This window comes from Ambystoma mexicanum, chromosome 4p, assembly GCF_040938575.1.
Source record: "Ambystoma mexicanum isolate Mex_15411 chromosome 4p, UKY_AmexF1_1, whole genome shotgun sequence".
Taxonomy (NCBI): Eukaryota; Metazoa; Chordata; class Amphibia; order Caudata; family Ambystomatidae; genus Ambystoma; species Ambystoma mexicanum.
The window spans coordinates 475,373,705-475,395,142 of record NC_090927.1 but is presented as its reverse complement, the minus strand read 5'-3'; the positions used below and the strand labels follow the sequence as shown (position 1 = coordinate 475,395,142).

Here is a 21,438-nt window from a genome sequence, read left to right as displayed (position 1 = left end):
CGACAACCAGATTTTCTCTGCCTAGACAATGCTAACTTCGGAGCTCAGAAACATGCTATCATCCAAAGCCCTCAGGTGGGCAGACAGATAAGACCAGGTGGGAACGCCAGGAAGAAGCAGCAACAACCCTCCCGCAGATGCCACCCACCCATCAGTCCCTTAGTTCCCAGTCTCTTGACAGCATTAATCAGTTCAGAACCCTACTTCAGGCCTCCACCTGTTGAGATCACACTGGGACCAGCTGACCCAATCGCACTAGAGCAGTGTATTGCTGCCTTCTCCCCACCATATCCGTATAGCGTGCTGCTGCCTTCAACACTTGCATGTAATGACAGTACGAGCCTTGATAGGGGTCAACAGGCCACAGCCTGCATTCCATGGACCAGATTACCCCCCAGAGAAGCAGTCTCCGAGGAATGGGGGCTCCCCCAAAATGTCATGGTCCGCTGTAACACTCATCGGCACCCTCAACGGCTCCTCTTCCCCCCCCCCTGTGTCTCGACAATGGATTAATCATTATAGGTTCAACGGTGGGACTGCAAGACACGGGCCACTCTGAAAAAGTAGCTGCAAGCCCAGGCAATGTTCTCCTACAGTACAGTGGTAATTTGCCTTGAATCAGACAACCGTAGAAAGAGCCATTGTATAGGTCATCCACAGCAGTGCATCTCAAAAGACTTCAGGTAAAAGGTAGGACTTGTTTCTTTGGGAGTCTGAGCTGAGCTCTAGGGCAGAGTAGTTGGGCTCAATAGCAGCCCTTCCCCCACAGTAAACAACTGTTTCACATATCAAGATGAAAAGAAGGGATGATACGTGTTATGGAGATTTATCATTTTTATGCTTTATCACCTTTCCTAGTTTTTGCTGGACTTCAGGATTGAAAGAAAAATGTCCAGAATGAGCGCCGCCTTTTTCCTCTCATTCATTCTTGTGGGCTCTGTTTTTTGGAACTCTATTTTTCGTATTCTACCTGTACTATGGAGTCTGCCTGCTTCATAGCTCTTAAAGTCATCTGTGTTTTACTACTACATCACACAGCTTCTTATAGGCAGTGTTGCTGGGGATCCATAGAGTCCTCCTTTAAGATAATTTTTCTGTATCCTCAAGTAGCTTCAGTTCTTGAGGATAGAGAGATACTGAGCAAAACTCTATAGTTTGAGATATTGGCTCACACCACCTTCAGTGGAGTGCCAAAGGGATAGCTAGTATCTCCCTTCTCTCTGCTCTTGTGACTTTTTATTCACATAGACAATCACGTAGTTATGGCTGGTGGCAGTGGAAGTTTTCTGCCAACTATTGTGTATTTTTTATACCGCAGGCTATATCCATAGCATATGTAGTTCACAATAGGGCCCCCCCCCGCCCCTCCGTAGCAACTTGGGGCCTCCCTTCTTTTTCACCATTAATAGTGTGGTTGTTCTTTGTCAGTCCTTCTTCTACCATTCTGGGAGTTGGAGGTCAGTGTGTCTTTTGTCTTTGGTGGAAACCCGTAGGTATCCCCACCTAGGCCCCAGAGTGCCTGGGCAGGCAGGAAATACAGGAGTTTTCCACACCCCTGTCCTTGGTCTGCCAGAGCGCCTGAACAGGTCCAGCTCCCACAGGGGGTCCGGCTGTCCTGATTGGACAGCCAAACGCCCCTTTCTGTAAAATGCTTAGAAAGATTGCAAAGGAGTGTGTGCTGGAACTGTATAAAAGGTGAGGCTTCTGGAATGAAAAGCAAGTTGACCACTGGAAACAGAAGTAACCGGAGAAGACGACCAGAGACGCCTACAGACCCTTTGCAACACTGTGAAGCGACCACTGCTGTCCTGACCCTGTTTTCTATGCAACAGTGGAGCCCCGAAAAGGATGACTCCTTCCCTTTGGCTGTTGGGAACAACCAGTCCCAAGACAAACTTTGAAACAAGCCATTTCCTGAGGTCCTAGGAGCTTCCAGAGCTGCGGAACACCAATACCAGGAGACCTGGTGCCCATTTCAAGTGCATCGTCATGGTAAGGCTGAATCTGTCAAAATCTTTGCTGAAACCGTAAGGACACTCCAGAGATTCAATCCAACTCGCCCAGACGTTACCAGAGTGTGGGACTGCAGGAAGCAAAGAAGATTGACCGGGTGATTCATGTCCTTTGTTGGTGCTGCAGAAAAGACACCAAAACTGTAACTCCAGAGCATTGTAGTGCATATAGAAGGGTCCAGGGCAACCCCACTCTTACCTCGGATCTAAGCTCCTGCTAGTGTCCCCTTCTTGAGTCTGTTTTAAGGTCTCCCTTTGTTAGTTCACTTGCTGCTTCAATAACTGTAGACACTGGAAGAAATCCACAGGAACTCTTCTTTATTCGCCGATTGGCAAACCTTCCAGTCCTCTCCTAACTGCCCCTAGCTAGGGTTGTGTTTTTGGACTTAGGACTTAAAAGACTTACTAGGCGAAGAAATCGTCTCTAGGACCTTGAACTAAGCTTAAATTGCACAAACTAACCATTTTCCTACCTTTAAGTGGCTTTACTGTATGTGTTTGCAGAATAAATGTATTACTGTATAAACCGTTGAAAACCACATGAGTGCTTAATAACCGATAATACGATATTGTCTTTTCCCTTTCTAACATTGCTACAAATGTCACAGTGAACAAACACAAAAGTGCATGTGCCCTTTGAAGTGCCCTTTGAAGTGCATTATCAAGTAATCCTGAGTGTTCTAGTATAAATGTATGAAGTATTCAAGGTCTTTCTGTTCGAAATATAATAAATATATACTTTTTATATAAGTAAGTGCTTCTTTGTGTTCCTATCTAGCTAAGATTCAGTGTACTTACCTACAGCTCACATCTTCCTCTTGAGATGAGCCCGACTGCTGTGCCACTCTACCAAGGTCCTGAGCTTATAAAACGTGATACTAAGAGTTGGGGATCTACAAACCACTAGGATAGCTTACTAAAGTCTTACTGCCAGTAGTACTTTAGGAAAACTCCCCTAACAATGAGGAAATCCAAAAAGCCATATAAAGTATTTGTACTATAAGATGCATATTAAAGACAACCTCCCGATGTAAATACAAAAACAAAATACAAAAATACAAATAAAATTCACTTGTTAATACATAAGTAGCCATTCCAAACACAATATTTTTTCTTTCAGTATAAAAAAATCTTTATTCATGAGACTACCTTAAATGTTCAAATGTTAAAATTAAAAATATGAATTTTTTTATACACTGGTTGCGACACTCAAATGCCTTCCCACTTTTCAATAAATATATTTGTGTCATCAGTTATTAAGTGAATGTGGAATTAAGAGCACATGCACAGATCTCCATGGTTTGCTACCCCAGTTTCATGCTAAAGCCAGAAAAACAAGCAATAATGTAAATCACAACTGGCTCACAATCGGCCCAGGAAGAAAACTGTAGAGCCAGAAACAGCTGAACAAGGATTTACAGCAAACAATTGAATCTTATTTTTCATTGTACGAAATCATAACATTTGAAACATTGCATCAAACCTGCAGTCTACTCTTGCTCTCTGTTCTCCCACGATCATATAATCAGTCTGATCAAACCACTGGTTTTGCCTAGTCTGCAAACACCTGGGCTCCCATGTTCGCTTTTTTTGCAGAGATTATAGTTTTCAATTGTGCATATATTAAGTCCTCCACCTTCATAAACTGCTCCACTGCGATTTCACAAAACAACTGAAAAGCAGGCCTAATCTCCTATCCAACCGCAAACAGCAGAAAAAAGGTGTTTGGAGATGGGGTACACTGAGATTCGGACATTCACCCAGACCCAATACTTACTATGTCATCCAGATTGCAATTAGCACCTTTGCCAAGCAACTCTTGCACCATTTCCAGATTGCCTTGTTCGGCTGCCAACATGAGTGGTGTTTGTCCATTCTGAAACCATTTCAAACAAACGTAACACAAATTAATATTAGGTAACTATGCATTCTCTTAAAATTCCACAGAATGGAAATGCGCATAAAAAGTGGATGAACTTTTCTCATAATAAATTCCCCAATTGGCTTTTTTTTAAAAAAAAAAATCTTTCTCCTCAATCCATGGTGTGGAAATTAAAACCTAATTTCATCCACTCACTGCAATAGTTACTGCTAGAGAATTATCTTGTCCAAAAAAATAAAGTACTGGTATAGAGGCACTTATCAAACTATTAGTCTCAGGCTACTGTCTTTATTTAGATGGTGAATGCAGTCGGACCCTACAAAAATAGGACCCTCCCTCAGTTAGGGTGCAAAGCTTACAGATTTTACACTAGAGTCCAGAGGTGGGATGTGGGAGCTACGAGGGAACCAGTCCCTATCCCTTTTGTCCTGTGCCTGTCTGCTTCACAACAGTATTAAGACCTGTATCTTTCTCTTTGTACCATAGGATATCCAATGTCAGCAGCCTTGACAATGGGGCAACCAACAGACAACCAAAAAGAAAGCGAAAATCATGCAGCAGTTTGACTGTAGCAAGCCGCTACGCGACACATCTCAGCCTTAATATCAACGCGACTCAAGGCATGGAGCGCTTCAGCCAGATTCACTCACTCAGCACAAAGCACTCAGCACAAAGCCAGCATGAGTCTTGCTTGGTCAGGAACATTGCACTCACCTGTGTGTGAGGGATGGGGGGTTTGAGGGGTGTGGAGCAGCTCCCTCATCGAGCCGGCATTTTCCACCAAACAAGATGCCCTCACATGAACTGGGACATTGTTGCGGGCCACTGTTGCTGGCGACCGGGGCACCCGCGTATGAAAAAAGGTTGAGACTTAAAACCACTTTTGAATTTTGTAATACCTCCCCTGCGGAAAGGAAAGGCAGCAGTTAGCCCGGTTATCAACCGAGGCAGAGTGCCAATGGAAGGGAAGGTGTAGGATAAAAGGGAGGACAGGAAGCAGAAAGATGTTGGTTGTTCAGGTGAGGTCATGTGAAGAGCAGGAGGACCAAGAGCCCAGGCTGAGGCAGGACAGAAGAGCAATGGGAGTTGTGAAAGGAGTGGGCAAGGTGAGGTATTAGTCAGTGGGAGAGATTGGTACTTGGGTTTTAGTGCGTGAAAGGTGGGTGAGAGATTGATAGAGGGAGTGTAGGGAGTGAATGGCAAAGTGACTGGGGAAATAAAAACGATGGGGACTGTGGGAAACAGTGGGTGGAGAGGGGAGTACTAACCTAGACAAATCACACCAGGATATGGGGCCCAGACAATAATGAGGCAATAGGAGGAAGAGGCCCAGAAGCATCATTCAGGGAAATTAATATATCAGATTAATCTGCTGTACTACAAATGTTCAGAGTCTGATGTAGAAAGATGCACAGACAGGGCTAGTGACCTGGAAGTACAAAGAAGCGATGGGGGCAGGAGGAGAAGGACCTGAGCCCTTGAGGGAAACATTATCCAAGCCAGACATTTACCCTTTGGGAAGGTTGAGGAAATACTTTCTGGGAGTTGAGTGAAAAAGCAAGCAAGGCCCTATGAGCATCTGCAATAGGTTAGGGAATCCTGAAAGGACTCCTGGTCTCTTAAAATATTTTGTATCAACTCATCCTTAGTAATCATTTTAAGTTTACCAGGTAAGGATTGCTGAGGTCAGGGAATTGTAACCGAGTCCCCTTGCACTATTGTTAGGTTATTTACACATGTTGCGTTATCCATCCTAACACCCCAGTATAGTTATCTCACTAGATGTTTAGTTGAAACCCTATGCTATATAGGTGTTCGCCCTCCAAACCCTCTACTTGTTATTTATTAATAGATATAGATGGTTAGGAAAAATTTCTCTTTTGGCAACTTTCCCTCCATATTTCTATAGCCCCCAAAACATGTTTTTTAAACCGACCTAACTTTTTACAGGGAAGTGAAGACTTCAGTTTCACTCTCCTGACCTTTTGCTCATTTTGTTATGAGGAAACGTGTCCCAGGTTCAGGCCTGGTAGAACCTGGAGCCCAGGGACTGAGGTTCTACATTCCAGTTGTCAGTTGAGGTGGTCCCAGGCAGGGGGTCATTACTGTGAAGACTTAATAAAGAGTTGCTCTGATCTCTGGCATTGTGTGCCCATTTCTTTGTACTTAACAGCAAGTCCTCTTAGTTTGACAGTACCTTTGGTTAGAAGAATAACTGCTTCCAGGTGGCTTGTGTTCCTGTGTAGGTCTGCAGATCATGCTCCTGGGCCCCGGTCGTGGGGACAAGAGGGAGGACGTCTGGGGACTCCTGCACTACGAATGGAAGGTCGGCAGCAGCAATGGGCAAACTTCAATTCAGGGGCACTTTGCGGTTTCAGCTCATCGCGACTCTCGCAAATAGCACCAACATGGTTCTCGGATACCACTAGGAACTTTCCTCATATCTGGGGTCCAGTACTCTGTTGAGGTGACTCAGGCTTGGTCAGTCCTGCTTCATGGGAGTCTGGAGGAAGACACTCACTCGATTATGGTTTTCCTCTCTGTGGCAATCGGTTCCTGAAGCAGCAATGGAAGTACAGCCAGCTCCAAAAGGGTTTCCAGATTAGCTTGTCTTGGGGTCGATTGGTCCCACCAACCCAACAGGAGAAGTCGTCCTTTGCAGGTCTTCTCTAGTCGAAGCGAATTCAGAGTTTCAGCACTGCAGCAGGGCTTCACTGTTAAGCCAATGGTCCAGGAGTTGCAGCAGGCATCTCGTCCAAGTTCTTCTTCGTATTCCTTTGCCTTTTATGCAGGTTTCTCCCATTCATTCGCAGCCTAGCTGTCAATCACACAGCAGGGTGGCTGTCCTCCGAGGACAGCCCTCCAGTCAATCACCTTTCGGTGCATTACTGTAACCAAGGAGACTAATAAGCACAGGGAGTTTCGGGCACCTCCCTCGCTTCCTGCCCTGCCAGACATGCTGGAGACAGAGGCGGGCTTTACCAGTGAATCCCACCAAAGACAAAACAAACAATGGGACCAAACCTGGAAATTCTGCAGAGTAAATCTCAAGAAGGACCTTTCCAACAAGAAATGGCAAAAAAAGAAGACTGGGGCCATTTTGACAAAATGGGCACCCATGCGTGCTTTACTGCAGCTGCAATTGCAGCCCGCAGTAGAAACACACAACGGTAGTAAAAGGTAAACCACTGCCAGCAGCATTTTTTGTAGAAAGGGCAACATAAAAATGTTACATGAGAAACTAGACAAAGGGGATAATAAGTAACCCCACCAGCACCCTATTGTAAGATTGTGTAACTTTTTAGACCCAGAACACACTATGTAAGTTAAAGTCAATTTCACTTTACTACTCTTGGAAACGGTAGTTTCACCAAGAGAAGGTATTTAAACCTTTAGGAAATCTAAGAGACTTCCCTGTGCCACTGCACTGAAGGTGCTGTGTGTCACAATGTAAAGATGATGCCTATGGAGTTTGTCAGACTCCAAAGTAAAAAAGAAACAGAGTCCAAATCACAGGAAAATACATGGGAGAGTGGGAAAAACGTAGCACTCTCTCCAGGTTAGAAATTAAAAGCCCTAAAGTCCAGCAAAAAGAGCTGGGATCTCTAAGGTAGAAGGGAATTATCACATTTCTGAGAATTCTTCCCAACAGTGGGACCAACCAGTCTGGACGTGTTCTGAACCATCCAGCCATCCTGAGCCTTTGGAACTGTACCTGGACCACCCAGTTGACTGTCCAGCTCTCCAGAGGGCTACCTCACTAAAACGGTCACCATTCCACATTTGCAGCAAGGACTTCAGTGGTCGTCAGCTTGTGGTGTACGGTGTAAATCACCTTCCTGCCTAATTTTGGCCTCCCAGCACCAAGGGATCCTGCTCTGGAAGTTCTTTAACCATGACCGGAAGGACGCCTGCCGTCATCTGTGTGCAGTAGGCGTTGCTGGTACTTGCCTTCCCCCATCCTGTGAAGTGTCCTGAAGAGGTCTGCATCGGTGCTTTCTGCATTTCCCCATCACCAAGGGTTGCATTCTGCTCCTGGACCCAATATGGCCCCACTCTTCATAGGTATTGGACTTCTGAAGCTAAGGCATATTTTTGTGACTTGGTTCCATCTTACTGCAATACTTACTTAACTTCTTTTATTGATTTAAGTCACTGAATGCGCTTTAAGAACCTATTGTGATGAATCCTGCAGAGTCCTCACAGAATACGGAACACCTAATGGCTTGTTGTTGGAGTAAGGCTTCCCTCCCCAAAATTACCCAAATTGTCAGTCGTGAAAACCCTTATGGTCAGCAGGGGACTGATAAATGTAAGGATCAATATCACTACTTCTGATAGTTATAATTCCCCTTTGTGTTTGAACTATAAAATCAAGAACCAACCACAGATTCCTTTAAAACCATCCCCAAAATGTATATTCTATAAATCATTTAAACAGAGTGAATTAGATAACGTTGAAATGACTCATAATGCTCTAGCTACTGAGACAAGGAAGAGAGGCTCAGAGTGCAATGTAGTGTTTCTAATGACCCACACCTGTGAAGGCCTTTTAAATATGTAAAGCCCCTTCAGGTTTAGGCCATTAGACAGCAACAGTGGGAGCAGCAAAAGCAGAAAGACGACACTGGAGGTGCAGCTGCGTTTCCAGTGGGACGCGGTGCCAAGAAATTCATAGGAGTTGGGAATCTGAATTGCAGAGGATGTGCAGCAGGAAGCGGGCGGTTACTGGCTGTCCCATAGGAGCTCTCCTGGCGTCCTACTCCGGTGGTTGGCGTTCACCGGAGTATGCGAGGAGCAGGCCAGGTTCCCTCTGCAGAAGGTATGGGCCACAGGAGTGCAACAGACCTGTCGGACGCCCAGGACCCAACGAGCAAAGAAGTTAACGCAGCAGTGGGGTCAAACGGAAGCGCAGAGTGTTAGGTAATGAATTGGTGGAGTAACACTGAGACTACACAACACTTATCTGCTTGGTATTGGGTAACCCACCTTTTGGTATAGGTCTGTACTACACAAGTTGGTAGTTTGACTGAGCAGCCAGGCCTATCTCAAGAGGGGTAAATGTGAGCTGTAGAGATAGCATTTACAATTACAAGTAACCAAGTAACACTTACAGTTAAGGTTTCAGTTATAAATAGCTATTTATTTAACATCATTTTTTAATAAGCATTCTTTAAAAAGGGCAAGATATTTAACAATCAAATATACTTTAAAATACTTTTCCAGAATCAGCACAAGTTAGTGGATACTCTTTGAATATGCTTTTTACACACTTCCTACATCCAGAGGTGACTTCATGCACAAGGACAGTAATGGCATTTATATATCACTAGTTATACTTTCCAGATTCTGAGGTTGCAGAAATGAAAGGTTAAAGGAAGGAAACAAAGGTTAAACAGGTTCTCAATACATGTGAGGACAGCTACATCTTCCAATTAAATCTAGAGCCCAGCAATAACAGTCTAAAACAGGATACCACCTGGAAGATACAGAAATATCAACGTCAATGGACTAGAAGAGTCTTCAAGGAGCCAGGACAGCCAGGGGCAGTGGAGGCAGCCATACACCTAGTAGAATGAGCCCGTAAGCCGACTGGAGGGTCCTTACCCGCCAAACGGTAACACTCGGAGATCGTCAAAATGATCCATCCAGCATAACCAACAAAGGGCTGATCGTCCACTCTGACCCGGGACATCCGTGAGAGATAGAAACTCAAAGGTTTCCTAGGATCCAATCTATGGAGCCTCTCCTCTTCCTTACCAGGATGTGGAGGAGGATAGAACGCCGGAAGAATTACCTTCTGGCTCAAATGGAATTCCGACACAACCTTCGGAAGAAAAGAAGGCCGCACCCTAAGGACAACCCTCTCCTTATGGAACACAGTGAAGGGTGGTTTGGCAGAAAGTACCTGCAACTCACTCACTCTGCATGCAGAAGTAACCGCAACTAAAAATACAGTTTTAAAAGACAACAGTAGCAACGGACAAGAATGCAAGGCTCAAACGGAGCTCCTATTAGGAACTTTAAAACCAAATTCAAATCCTATCCCGGCACCTGGAAAGGTGACGGCAGAAACACATTAGTTAGCCCTTTTAGAAACGGAGCGATGAAAGGGATCTTAAAATAAGAACATTCCTCAGACGAGCGCTTAAATATAGACAGCGCCGCCAGGTAACCCTTGATGGTACCCACTTGCAGGCCTTTGTGGGCTAAAGAAAGCAAAAAAGACAAAACCAAAGGAATGGAACACTGGAAAGGATCCACATTCTGTACCCTGCACCAGTCGCAGAACTTTCTCCAATGGCAACGGTACAGAGTTTTTGTTGCAGGCCTAAAAGCAACACCTCCATCACGTCTTCGTGGAGGTCCCAATCCTTATACCTCAACCTTTCAGATACCAAGCGTGAAGGCTGAGGGACTTGACCTCTGGAGGGAGAACATGACCCCCCCTCCCGTGAGAGCAGATTGTCTCGGTAGGGAAGACGGCGTGGAGGACAGATGGACATGTCGAGAAAGTTCGGGTACCACGCTCTCCTGGTCCATGCCGGAGCAATGAGGATCATCCGGGAACCTAACCTCTGTAACCTCCGCAACACATGCGGAATGACGGGCACTGGAGGAAACACATACAGTAGTGGGAAGGACCACTCCACTACGAACACGTCCCCTAAGGCTCCTCTTGGAGGAAATTCCTGCAAGCAGAATCTTTTGCACTTCCGGTTGACACTGGTGGCGAAGAGATCCACTTGCGGGGTTCCCCAAAGGGCGAAGATCTCCAACAGAACTTCCTGAGCCTGCTCTCACTCGTGAGAGACCGTGCTCTGCCTGCTCAGAGCGCCCGCCGCTGCGTTTTCGTCTCCGGCCAGATGTACTGCCGAGATCGAAATGTCCTGCTGAATGGCCCAGAACCACAGCTGCATCGCCTCCCTGCACCACAGGAGTGACCTTGACCCCCCTTTTTTGTTGAGGTAGTGCATGGCCACTGTGTTGTCCGTCATAATCGGGACATTCTTCCCCCATACAGACGGCAGAAAAGCCTTCAGGGCTAGCCTGACAGCCCGCGGCTCTAACAGGTTGATGTGGAGTCTGGACTCCGACAGAGACCAGCGGCCGCTAGCCGTCAACTCGTTGGCATGTGCTCCCCAACCCATGAGGGATGTGTCCGTCACGATCGTCATTTCCGGCCACGGTTGTCAAAATGGAGCACCCTTCATCAGATTGCCTTTGACGGCCCACCACAGAAGATCCTGTGCGACCGAGGGCGGAATCTGAACGGGATCCGACATCCTGCCGGAAGAACTGTGACCACTGCATCTTGAAAGCCCACTGCAGAGATCTCATCCGCAGTCTGACCTCTGGCACCAGAAAAATACAGGATGCCATGAGGCCGACCAACCTCAAGAACTTGAACGTCGGGAGACTCTGGGCACGTTGAAACTTGTCCACCATCTGCAGAATGTGTTGAGCCCTCACCCAGGGATGTGTCCACCACTGCTTCGATGTACTGGATCCGCTGGGTAGGTGTCAAATGGGACTTCTTTAAATTGAGGGAGAAGCCCAGCTTGTGAAGGGAGTGGCAGGTGACGGACAGATGATCCAGGGGTTGCTCGGGAGAACGCGCCCTGATCAATCAATTGTCCAGGTAGGGGTAGAACTGAAATCCCCCCCTTTCCTGAGATACGCTGCCACCACAACCATCAGCTTGGTGAAGACCCTCGGGCGGAGGCCAATCCGAACAGCAGGACCCGAAACTGAAAATGCAAGGTGTCAACCGCGGACCTCAGGTACTTCCTGTGCTTTGGATGAATCAGTAAGCATACTTGAGGTTTAGAGACACCAACCAATATTGCAGTTGAAGGTCCCGGAGGACTTGAGAAAGAGTTACCATCTTGAACTTGTCCTTCCTGAAGAGCTTGTTCAGCCCACGCAAGTCCATGATGGGTCTCAATCCCCTGCCTTTTTTCCGAATCAAAAAATAAGGGGAATATCATCCCTTGTTCCTCTCCGCTACAGGCACCAGTTCTATAGCGCCTTTCTCCAGCAGGAATAGGATTTCCTGCGCAAGGAGCGGATCCGGATGCTTTAAAGAGAGCTTCCCCAGTGGATTGTCGTGAGGCCTATGCTGAAAGGGGAGACAGTAGCAGTGGGTTATGATCTCCAGAACCCACACATCTGAAGTAATGGCACGCCATTCTCCAAGATGCTGCGCCAGTCTGACCCCAACCAGCGAACCATGGGACATGGCCTCATGACTGAGTGGACGCGGCTGCGGCAGTGCCCGAGGGCAAAGAGGCAACTGCCCGAACGGCTTTGGCACCTCGAGTACTTTGCTTTCCACCTCTAGTACTCCTATGGTGGCCCATTTGACTGGCAGCTCCTCTCTATCTACCAAAAGAAGAGTAGTACCGAAAGGAACCTCCGCTCCATTGCTGTCCCCTAGGACGAAAAGGCGGAGGTTGACTAACTGCAGCGCTCAAAGACTTTGCTGCAGCTTTGGAGGTCTGCAACCTTTCAAGGCTCTCGTCAGCCTTGCTGCCAAAGGAACAAGTTACTTACCTGTAACTGTTGTTCTCCAGCATGGGTCTGGCATGGATTCACATGCTCATGAATATTCCCCGTCGTCAGGCTGGGAATCCTCGGTAAAGAAAAAACCAGTATCAGTTTCGTTTCTGATCTGTCTTTCGTAGTAATAACCAATCACTGGTCTCTGCGTCATACTGACCACAGCCAATGACTGCCCTCTACCTAAGCACCGCCTCTGGCAGCCATCTTCAGATTTGGAAGCACGTGAAGTGGCAGTATGACCAAGTGAAGAGCCGCAGAGGGGTAGGCGGGAGGGTTCGCATGTGAATCCATGCCAGACCCATGCTGGAGAACAACAGTTACAGGTAAGTAACTTGTTCCTTCTCCAGCATGGGGTCTGGCATGGATTCACATGCTCATGAATAAAGAATACATAGCAGTACACACATGCACAACCACGGGAGGTGGCAAAGGCTCAACATTAAGCATTACATCAAACTCAACATTAAGCATCTTACCTCCTCACCAGGCCCACCTCAGGCGAACAGGTTGCGCAGCACTGCTTGGCCGACCCTGGACTCCTCCCTGGAATCCCGATCGACGCAGTAGAATTTCGTGAAGGTGTGCGTCGACCTCCACGTAGCAGCCCTGCATATGTCCAGCAGGGGCACACCAGAAAGGAACGCCGTGGTAGCTGCGATCGCTCTGGTGGAATGGGCTCTCGGACGGCCAGGCAGCGGTCGGTTTGCCAACCGATGACAGTACATGATACAGCCGGAGAGCCATCTGGAAATGGAAGCCTTCGAGAGAGCCTTCCCCTGATTGACAGGTCCAAAGTTCACAAAGAGTTGTGACGTCTTCCGAAAACACTTTGTGCGGTCCACGTAGAACTTCAGCGCTCTAGCCACATCCAGCGAGTGCAAAGTCCTCTCAGCCGGCGACGAAGGCGACGGGAAGAACACAGGCAACACCAAGGGTTCGTTGAGATGGAAGTCCGACGGTACCTTGGGCATGAAGGAGGGGTGCGTCCTGAGCACTACCCTCGTGTCGTGAAAAGTCAAGTACGGGGCCTTGCAGGAAAGGGCCTGGATCTCACCCACCCGTCGTGCGGAGGTGATGGCCACAAGAAACGCTGTTTTCCACGACAGAAACTTCAACGGGGCCGAGTGCAGAGGCTCGAACGGAGGTCCCATGAGCTTGGTCAGCACCACGTTGAGCTCCCACGCCGGGGCCGGAGCCTTCACCGGCGGGAACGATCTGAACAGTCCCTTCATGAACTCTTTCACCAGACGATGAGACCACAAGGACGTCCGGCCCGTGGTTCTGGTGTATCGGGAGATCGCAGCAAGATGAATCTTGATGGACGCGTGTGCCAGTCCAGCTTTGGCCAGCGTCAGCAGGTACGGCAGTACCTGGGGAGCCGTAATCCGTAGAGGGTTAATCTTCTGTGCATGGCACCAGACAGAGAACCTCTTCCATTTGTGTCCGTAGCATTTAAGAGTCAAGGACGCCCTGGCCTTTGCAAGAACCTCTCTGCAGTCGGCCGGTATGTCGTATCCTCCAAACTCTAGCGCTGCAGGAGCCAGGCCTGCAAGTTCAGCGATTTCGGGTCGTGGTGGAGGATGGCGCCTCCTTCCCTGGAGAGTAGATCCGCGTCCACCGGCAGCTTGATTGGCGGGGACGCTGACAAGTCCAGAAGGTCCAGGAACCATATCTGCCTCGGCCACGCAGGTGCGACGAGGATCATCCTGCACCGTGACCTCTTGATCTGGTTGACGAGCCGGATTAGCAGTGGCAAAGGAGGGAACGCGTAGAGGAACAGGCCCTCCCAGGGGAAAGAGAAAGCATCGCCCATGCTCCTCGCCTGGGGAAACCTGCTGGCGAACCTCCGGCACTTGGAGTTCGTCGCCGTCGCGAACAGGTCGGTCTGGGGTGTGCCCCACCGTCGGAAGAGGCGATCCGCTAGATCCTGGCATAGTTCCCACTCGTGGCACGAGCGCAGCTCCCTGCTGAGTGAGTCGGCGATGGTGTTTTTTATCCCTGCCAGATGAAACGGCACCAGAAACATCCTTTGGGCGACGGCCCAATGCCACAGGTCCTGCGCCTCCTTGGACAGTGCTGGGGACCTGGTTCCGCCCTGTTTCCTAATGTAAAACATGGTGGTGGTGTTGTCAGTGAAGATCCTCACCACCTTGCCCTTGAGGGACGGAAGGAAGGACCTGAGGGCCCAGAACACTGCACGGAGCTCCAGGACGTTGATATGGAGGGACTTCTCCGTCGGGAGCCAAAGGCCTCTCGCGTGCAGATTTTCGGTGTGCACTCCCCACCCTTCCAGGGAGGCATCCGTGGTCACTGTCTCCTGGTGGTCTGGAAGTCCATGCCCGCCGTCAGATGCGCGCGGGTGCCCCACCACCGGACCGCTCGGCGGAAACTCTCGTCGAGTGTGATCCTCTCCTCGAAGCCGCCCGTCGTTTGGATCCAGCGCGCGTCCAGGAACTCCTGCAACGGGCGCATCTGGAGCCTGCACATGGGAATGAGGTAGATGCAAGAAGACATCATTCCGAGGAGGGACTTGATGGACCTCACCTTGGCCGCGTCGGAAACCAACATCCGCTGTACCTTGCCCAGGATGGACCTGGTCCTTTCCTCCGACGGGGAGGCCAGAAGGGACACTGTGTCGAGCTTCGCTCCCAGAAACAGTGCGTTTTGCGCGGGTACCAGGTGGGACTTGGCGTAGTTCACGGAGAATCCCAGGTCCGTGAGAAGTTGGACGGTCCTTGCCGTGTGATCCACGGCGAGCTCCCTCGTCTTGGCTCGGATGAGCCAGTCGTCCAGGTAGGGGTAGACGTGGATCCCCTCGCAGCGCAGCTGCGCCGCCACCGGTGCAAGGCACTTGGTGAATACCCTGGGTGCCGACCGAAGTCCGAAGGGGAGGGCTTTGAACTGGTAGTGACGCCCTTGGACCACAAACCTGAGGAATTTTCGGTGCCCCTTTAGGATGGGAATATGGAAGTAGGCATCCTCCAAATCCAACGACGACAGGAAGTCTCCTTCCTCCAGCTGACCCAGGACGTTCTGGAGGGTGACCATCCGGAACTTCTGCGCCTTGATGAACTTGTTCAGACGTCGCAGGTCTAGGATGGGGCGCCATCCTCCCGTCTTCTTCTTCACGAGGAAGTATCTCGAGTAAACTCCGGAGCCCCGAAGCCTCTTTGGGACGAGTTCGATGGCGCCCTTCCTGAGCATCGCCTTTACCTCCAGGAGAAGCTGAGGGACGTGAAGCTCTTTCCTGGCCCACGGGGGGGACGCGCGGGCACCTTCTTTGAAACTCGAGCGCGTGGCCCCGGGCTAAGGTGTCCAGCACCCAACGGTCGGTGGAGATGGACTCCCACACGCTGACGAAGCTCGCCAGCCGGCCTCCCACCGGGGTGCTTCGGTGGGGGCCCGACCCCACGGCCGGTTCAATCCTGTTTCGACGAGGCTTTGCCGCCTTGACCTCCTTGGCGACGACGGCGGGGTCCGCCAGACTTGCCTCGTCCTCTGTAGGCCTCCTGAGACGACGAGCGGGCCGCTTGACGGTAGGTGGAGAAACCGCCGCCGGAACCTTTGGAGGCGCCCTTGCTTCCGCTGCTCCGAAAGGGCGTCCGTCGTTGCTGCAGAACCCCAAGGGCCCGGGCCGTCTCAGTGTCCGCTTTAATGGCCTGAAGGGAATCGTCCACTGTTTTCCCAAACAGGTTGTTCCCATAGAACGGCATGTCCAGGACTCTGGTCTGTACGTCTTGACGGAAGTCCGTAGCCTTGAGCCATCCACGCCGCCTAAGGCACACGCCGTTGCCCAACTGGCGAAACCCAGTGTCGGCGATGTCCGTCGCAATAGTGATGGCGTGGTCCGACGCCACCTCACCTTCCTGTAGGATCTCCAGGGCATCCGCCCTCTTGTCGTCCGGTAGGAAGTCCAGCAGGGGAGCCAGTTTGTACCATAGCTCCCTGTCGTAGCGGGCCACGATAGCCAAGGAGTTGGCCGCTTTAATCGTCGTCGCTGCAGACGAGATGACCCTGCGTCCCATAGCGTCCAATTTCTTTCCCTCGACGTCCGGGCGGAAGTCGATGTGGAGGCCGCACCCCCCCGCTTTCTTCCCGGCCGCCGCGGAGACGACGGAGTCCGGGGTAGGCTGCGCCCGGAGGCACAGGGGGGCCGCGTCCGGGACCCAGTACTTCTTCTCGTACCGGTCTCTTCTAGCTGGCGTCGTGGAAGGGTTCTTGAGGAGGGCGAGGCCCTCATCCCAAATGTCGTCCAGTAGAGGCACCGCGAGGACCGTCTTCCCCTTGGCCTCGCGCCGTTGATAAAGGAATCCTTCCTTTTTCATCTCCTCAGGGCAGAGTTGGAAAAGCTCGGATGCCCTGGCGATCATGGAGTGGAACGATCCAATCTCGTCAGGCGGAGAAGCCCTGGTGGGAGGTGACGATGGTAGATCCTCGTCGTATACCTCGTCGTCCGTACCCGTCGCTGCCGTGTCAGTCCCCGTGTCATCCCCTCGGGTGGACGGGGAGGAGGGCTGGACGGGGCGCGACGGCTGAAAAGGAGGTGGAGGGTGAATCCTTCTTTTCTTGGGCGGGGGAACACCAGAAGGTCCCGGTTCGGGATCCCCCGACGGGAGAGGTTCCTCCGTCGGCAACGGTAGTCTCGTCCTTATCTCTGAGCATAAGGACTGTATAGCCAACAAAATGGCCGCCGAGTTGTCTTGCGGCGCTGGCAGAGGGGAATCCGACGGGCGATCAGGGGCCCCGTCGGCACCCTCGACGATGTCGTCGTCACCTGCGTCGGGATCCATCCCGACGGGCCGGTCTTCTTCCACGGCAAGGCCGTGGCTTAAGACCTCGATCAGCTCTTCCTCTGAGGTTGAAGCCGAATCTACGACGACGCTCTGCCCCCCCTTTTTCTTCCCCGCCGGGGATTTCACGGGGGTCCTATCGATGGGCACAAAAGGGGACTCCCTCCGAGGTGGCAGGGAGACTCTGAGCCCCGAGGTCGCCACCACTGGTGTAGCCTCCACAGGCTGAGCCAGGGCCGCCGCGACAGTATCGATAGAGGGCTTGGCCGGATGGATTAAGGCCTTCACCATCTTAGGTGCGCTCACCGCCTTATCCTTGAGGGGGGGGGACACTGCCTCGCTCCCCCTCCGATGGGGCCTTCGAGCTCGACCGGGGCCTCTCCAGGAGCTTCGCCGGGTGCTCGCCCTTCCTCTTACCCGACCCAGAGCGTTGGCTCGTGGCTGAAGGTGCCGGGGAGGATGCGCCCTGCCTGGCGCCCGTAGAGCCCGACCGTTCGGCGCTCCCGGTGCCTGCGGACTCGCGGTGCTTGGCCTTGTGTTGGACCCCCGTCGCCGGGGCGTCCTCAAAGGTCTTAGAAGACCGCTCGGATTTCTTCCTCTTCTTCTCGCCTGACGGGCTCTTCCCTTCCAGCCAGTTGGCGAGACGTTGATGGCGGTCCTTCCTGGTCCGCTCCGACATATTGCCGCAAAACGCACAGTCCTTCTCCACGTGCGTCTTGTCCTCATGTAAGCAGTAGAGACAAAAGGAGTGTTCGTCCTCCTTAAAGACGTTCTGCAGCTGGCATCCAGGGCAGATCCTGAACAGCTTTCCGGGCGTCGAGCTTCCCTTCTCCTGGGCCATGTCCGGGCCTGAGAAGCTTCTGGAGTCCTCCAAAAGCGTAGCTCGACGAAATCTTCACCCTTGAGGGGCGCAGACGAATCCGACACGGGTCCCCGTTGATCGGATGGAGAGTCGGTGGAGCTTGAGGCTCTTTTGACCGAAAAAACGAAGTTTTTGAGAAAAAACGTGAAAAAATAGCACTAACGCTCGAGAGCAATAGCACGAGGATCCCAACACATGAACGTGCGGTAAAAATCTGAAGATGGCTGCCGGAGGCGGTGCTTAGGTAGAGGGCAGTCATTGGCTGTGGTCAGTATGACGCAGAGACCAGTGATTGGTTATTACTACGAAAGACAGATCAGAAACGAAACTGATACTGTTTTTTTCTTTACCGAGGATTCCCAGCCTGACGACGGGGAATATTCATGAGCATGTGAATCCATGCCAGACCCCATGCTGGAGAAAAGATGGGCACCATCAAAGGGCATGTTGAGAAGCTGGGATGGCACATCAGGAGCAAACCCCGACTTCCGCAACCACGCAAACCTGCGTATCACGGTGCTCGCCGCCATGGACCGGCTGACACAGTCTGCCATGTCCAGACCCGACTGAACGGATTCACACATGGCATCCTTGCAGTCTTGCACGAGGGCTAGAAAACCATCCTGTTCCTCCCCTTCGGAAATATGCTCAGCCGCCAAAGATGCACAATTCCACAGAGTGTGAGTGAATCTTGCCAAGGCACAAACGGAGTTGGCTGCCTTTAAAGCCATACCCCCAGAAGAAAATACCTTCTTCGCCCAACCGTGAAAGCGCTTGTCGTCCCTATCAGGAGGGATGGTAGGGTACACAGCCTGCTTCACTGGGGCCATAGCCGCCTGCACCACCAAACTCTTCAGAGTAGGGTGCGTTGACAAGTAGCAGGAGTCCCCACTGGCTGGGTGGTATTTTTTCGGAAGCGACTTATTCACTGCCGGGAGACTCCCCGGAGCAGTCCAAGCCGCTGCCACCCTTCTTTGCAACGCCGTGTGAAATGGCAACACCGGGTCAGTGAGTGGACCTTGGTCCAGGATGTCCATCAGATCATCCTGAAGAAAATCAACAGATGGAGCAGACCACCCCAAGTACTCAGTCACCCTCGACATGAGACGCCTATACGAGGATTCAGCATGCGTACCAAGCTCAGGCCTGCCAAACTCAACCTCCGGGGAGGTGTCAAGACCACTGGCATCATGTAAAGATTGACGGAGGACCTCCATTTAGCTATGACCAGACAACAGGTCATCAGGAACCTCAGGAGGCACAACCCTCTCCTCATCAGACCCTTCCTCCACCTCTGAAATATACTCCAAGGGTTGGAACAAATCCACCCTGGAAGGAGGAACAGAGTAGGGCTCAAAAACAGGCCTCACAGATTTACTGAGAATCTTTCTCGGAACTTCCACAGCTCTCCGGGGCACCTTCGGTAAATTCTCCTTCAAATGTGTCGAGGGTGCCGATGGAATCAGCGTCGACATCGACCGAGGCGCCGACACTTCGACAACTGCTTCGAGGCCGGAGCCCTGAGAGTGTCCTTCGACAGCCTCGGCGTCGATGACTTCTTCGAAGCCGGAGCCTCGAGAGAGAGTCCCTCGACGGTCATGGCACTGACGGCGTCGATGCCTTCTTAGAAGGCCTCACAGGCTCCGACAGTCTTGACAGCGTCGAGGACAGGGACCTGGACCTGGACCTGGCACAGCTATGGCAATCAACCTTGTCCGATCGGGACCTCGACAGCTCCCGAAGATCGCGCCGACCGCCTGAACCCGAAGGCGCGCGAGTGGTGCCTCTAGCTCGTTCCTTGCCGGCTTCTCTCAAAGGTGCGGACGGAACAGTGCCCTGCGATTAGAAAATCGCCATCATCTGCTGGCGGAATGCTTCCCATTCGGCCGGCGACGAATACTTGGTGGGACAAGACACCCGCCGTCTGGCGGAGTCCTCCGATGAGGACGGGGAAGGGGAAGGCGACCGGTCACAGCGCCTTCGTGAATGCCTAGAAGAGGCAGAGGAATGGCGGGAACCACTCTGAGACCGAGACCCCCCCCCTGGATTTACGCCGACACGGATAGTCGCCCCTCGAGTCGTCGGTCTAAAGACCAGCAGATTTCGACTTACGGGTTTTAGAAACCCTACCTACTGACAATTTCTTCTTCTGCTCCCGCAAGGCCTTCGATGTCAGGGACTGGCAGTCATCGCAGTCGTCGGTGGCGTGGCTTTCGCCAAGGCACCAGAGGCAGACGGTGTGCGGGTCCGTGATGGACATTTTGGAACCACAATCCCGACACTTTTTAAAGCCCGACTTCGGGGTAGAAGAAGAAGAAGACGACATCATGATTCGAAGTTGAAGAACCGAGGAGCGCCGAGATTCCGAAGCGAACACGTTAGCGGAAAAAACGGAACTGAGGCTACGGGCGTCGTGCGTCCTAGATATAACATCCGGTGGCGTCGACCATCGACGGAGGTCCTTGAGGCAGGACGCCTACGCCGAAAAAGTTTTCCGAAGCAGCACAGCTGTGGTCATTACTATCAAAGATGTGGAATACGTCGGAGGACACAATCCCTTCGAAACACAGACTGAGATAAGCAGTAACTCGTACAACTTTGGGATGGCACTCATCTAACTCAAGGTAATTAAAACCCATATACTTTATCCTCTCAATGAAATCCAGGTTACACCTTTCCCAGCTATACAAGTACCTTATGTATGACTTATGAGGGACAGTTAGAGCCAGGATCAATGTGCTAGATAGCACAGGAAAAGTAAAAGCCAATGTTACACTTTATTGAATGACTAAAATGTATTCTAGTAAGGCAACAACCTAATACAGACTTATTCTGGACAGGCTAGCAGCAAGTCAGGGGAAGCAAGACTCAGTTGGGGGGATACTCATACAATTATCCAAACAGGAATATTCTGGTGATACCAACAGTTGGGGGACACTCATACAATTATCCTAACAGGAATAATCTGGTGAAACCAACATTACTTTTGGGAAGAGGCACAACCTAATCACAGGTGAGTAATATACCTTCACATCTACTTTCTATAAGAATGGCAAAACGGGTTTCTAAAGAAAGCAAGATGTTAACCATACTTTTAATAATAGTGCATCACGCATCCAAGGTAAGTAAGAACCTTTGTAACTGTTCAGTCTTAGAGTTATAGTTACCAACCAACTCTTTACAAGTAAGTCACTTTTAAACACTTATTTTCTTTTCTAGGCAAAAGTCCCAATCCCGTAGAAGTATTCCCCTTATCCTTGGAGCATGAGTGTTCTCAGTGGCAGAAGGGGGGTCACTAGGATCTAGTGACCAACAGACCATGTCAGA

At 50.8% G+C, this 21,438-nt stretch overlaps 1 protein-coding gene across 4 annotated transcripts in view; it reads right to left on the bottom strand.

Annotated features, from left to right (window-relative positions):
- KIDINS220 (kinase D interacting substrate 220) overlaps positions 1–21,438 on the bottom strand; it is a 1,499,978-nt gene that overhangs the window by 1,298,181 nt on the left and 180,359 nt on the right. For all 4 annotated transcript variants that reach the window (XM_069606010.1, XM_069606012.1, XM_069606011.1 and 1 more), the window contains exon 4: positions 3,790–3,888. In XM_069606010.1, coding sequence (XP_069462111.1) covers positions 3,790–3,888 — 99 coding nt within the window. The remainder of the gene's footprint in view (positions 1–3,789; positions 3,889–21,438) is intronic.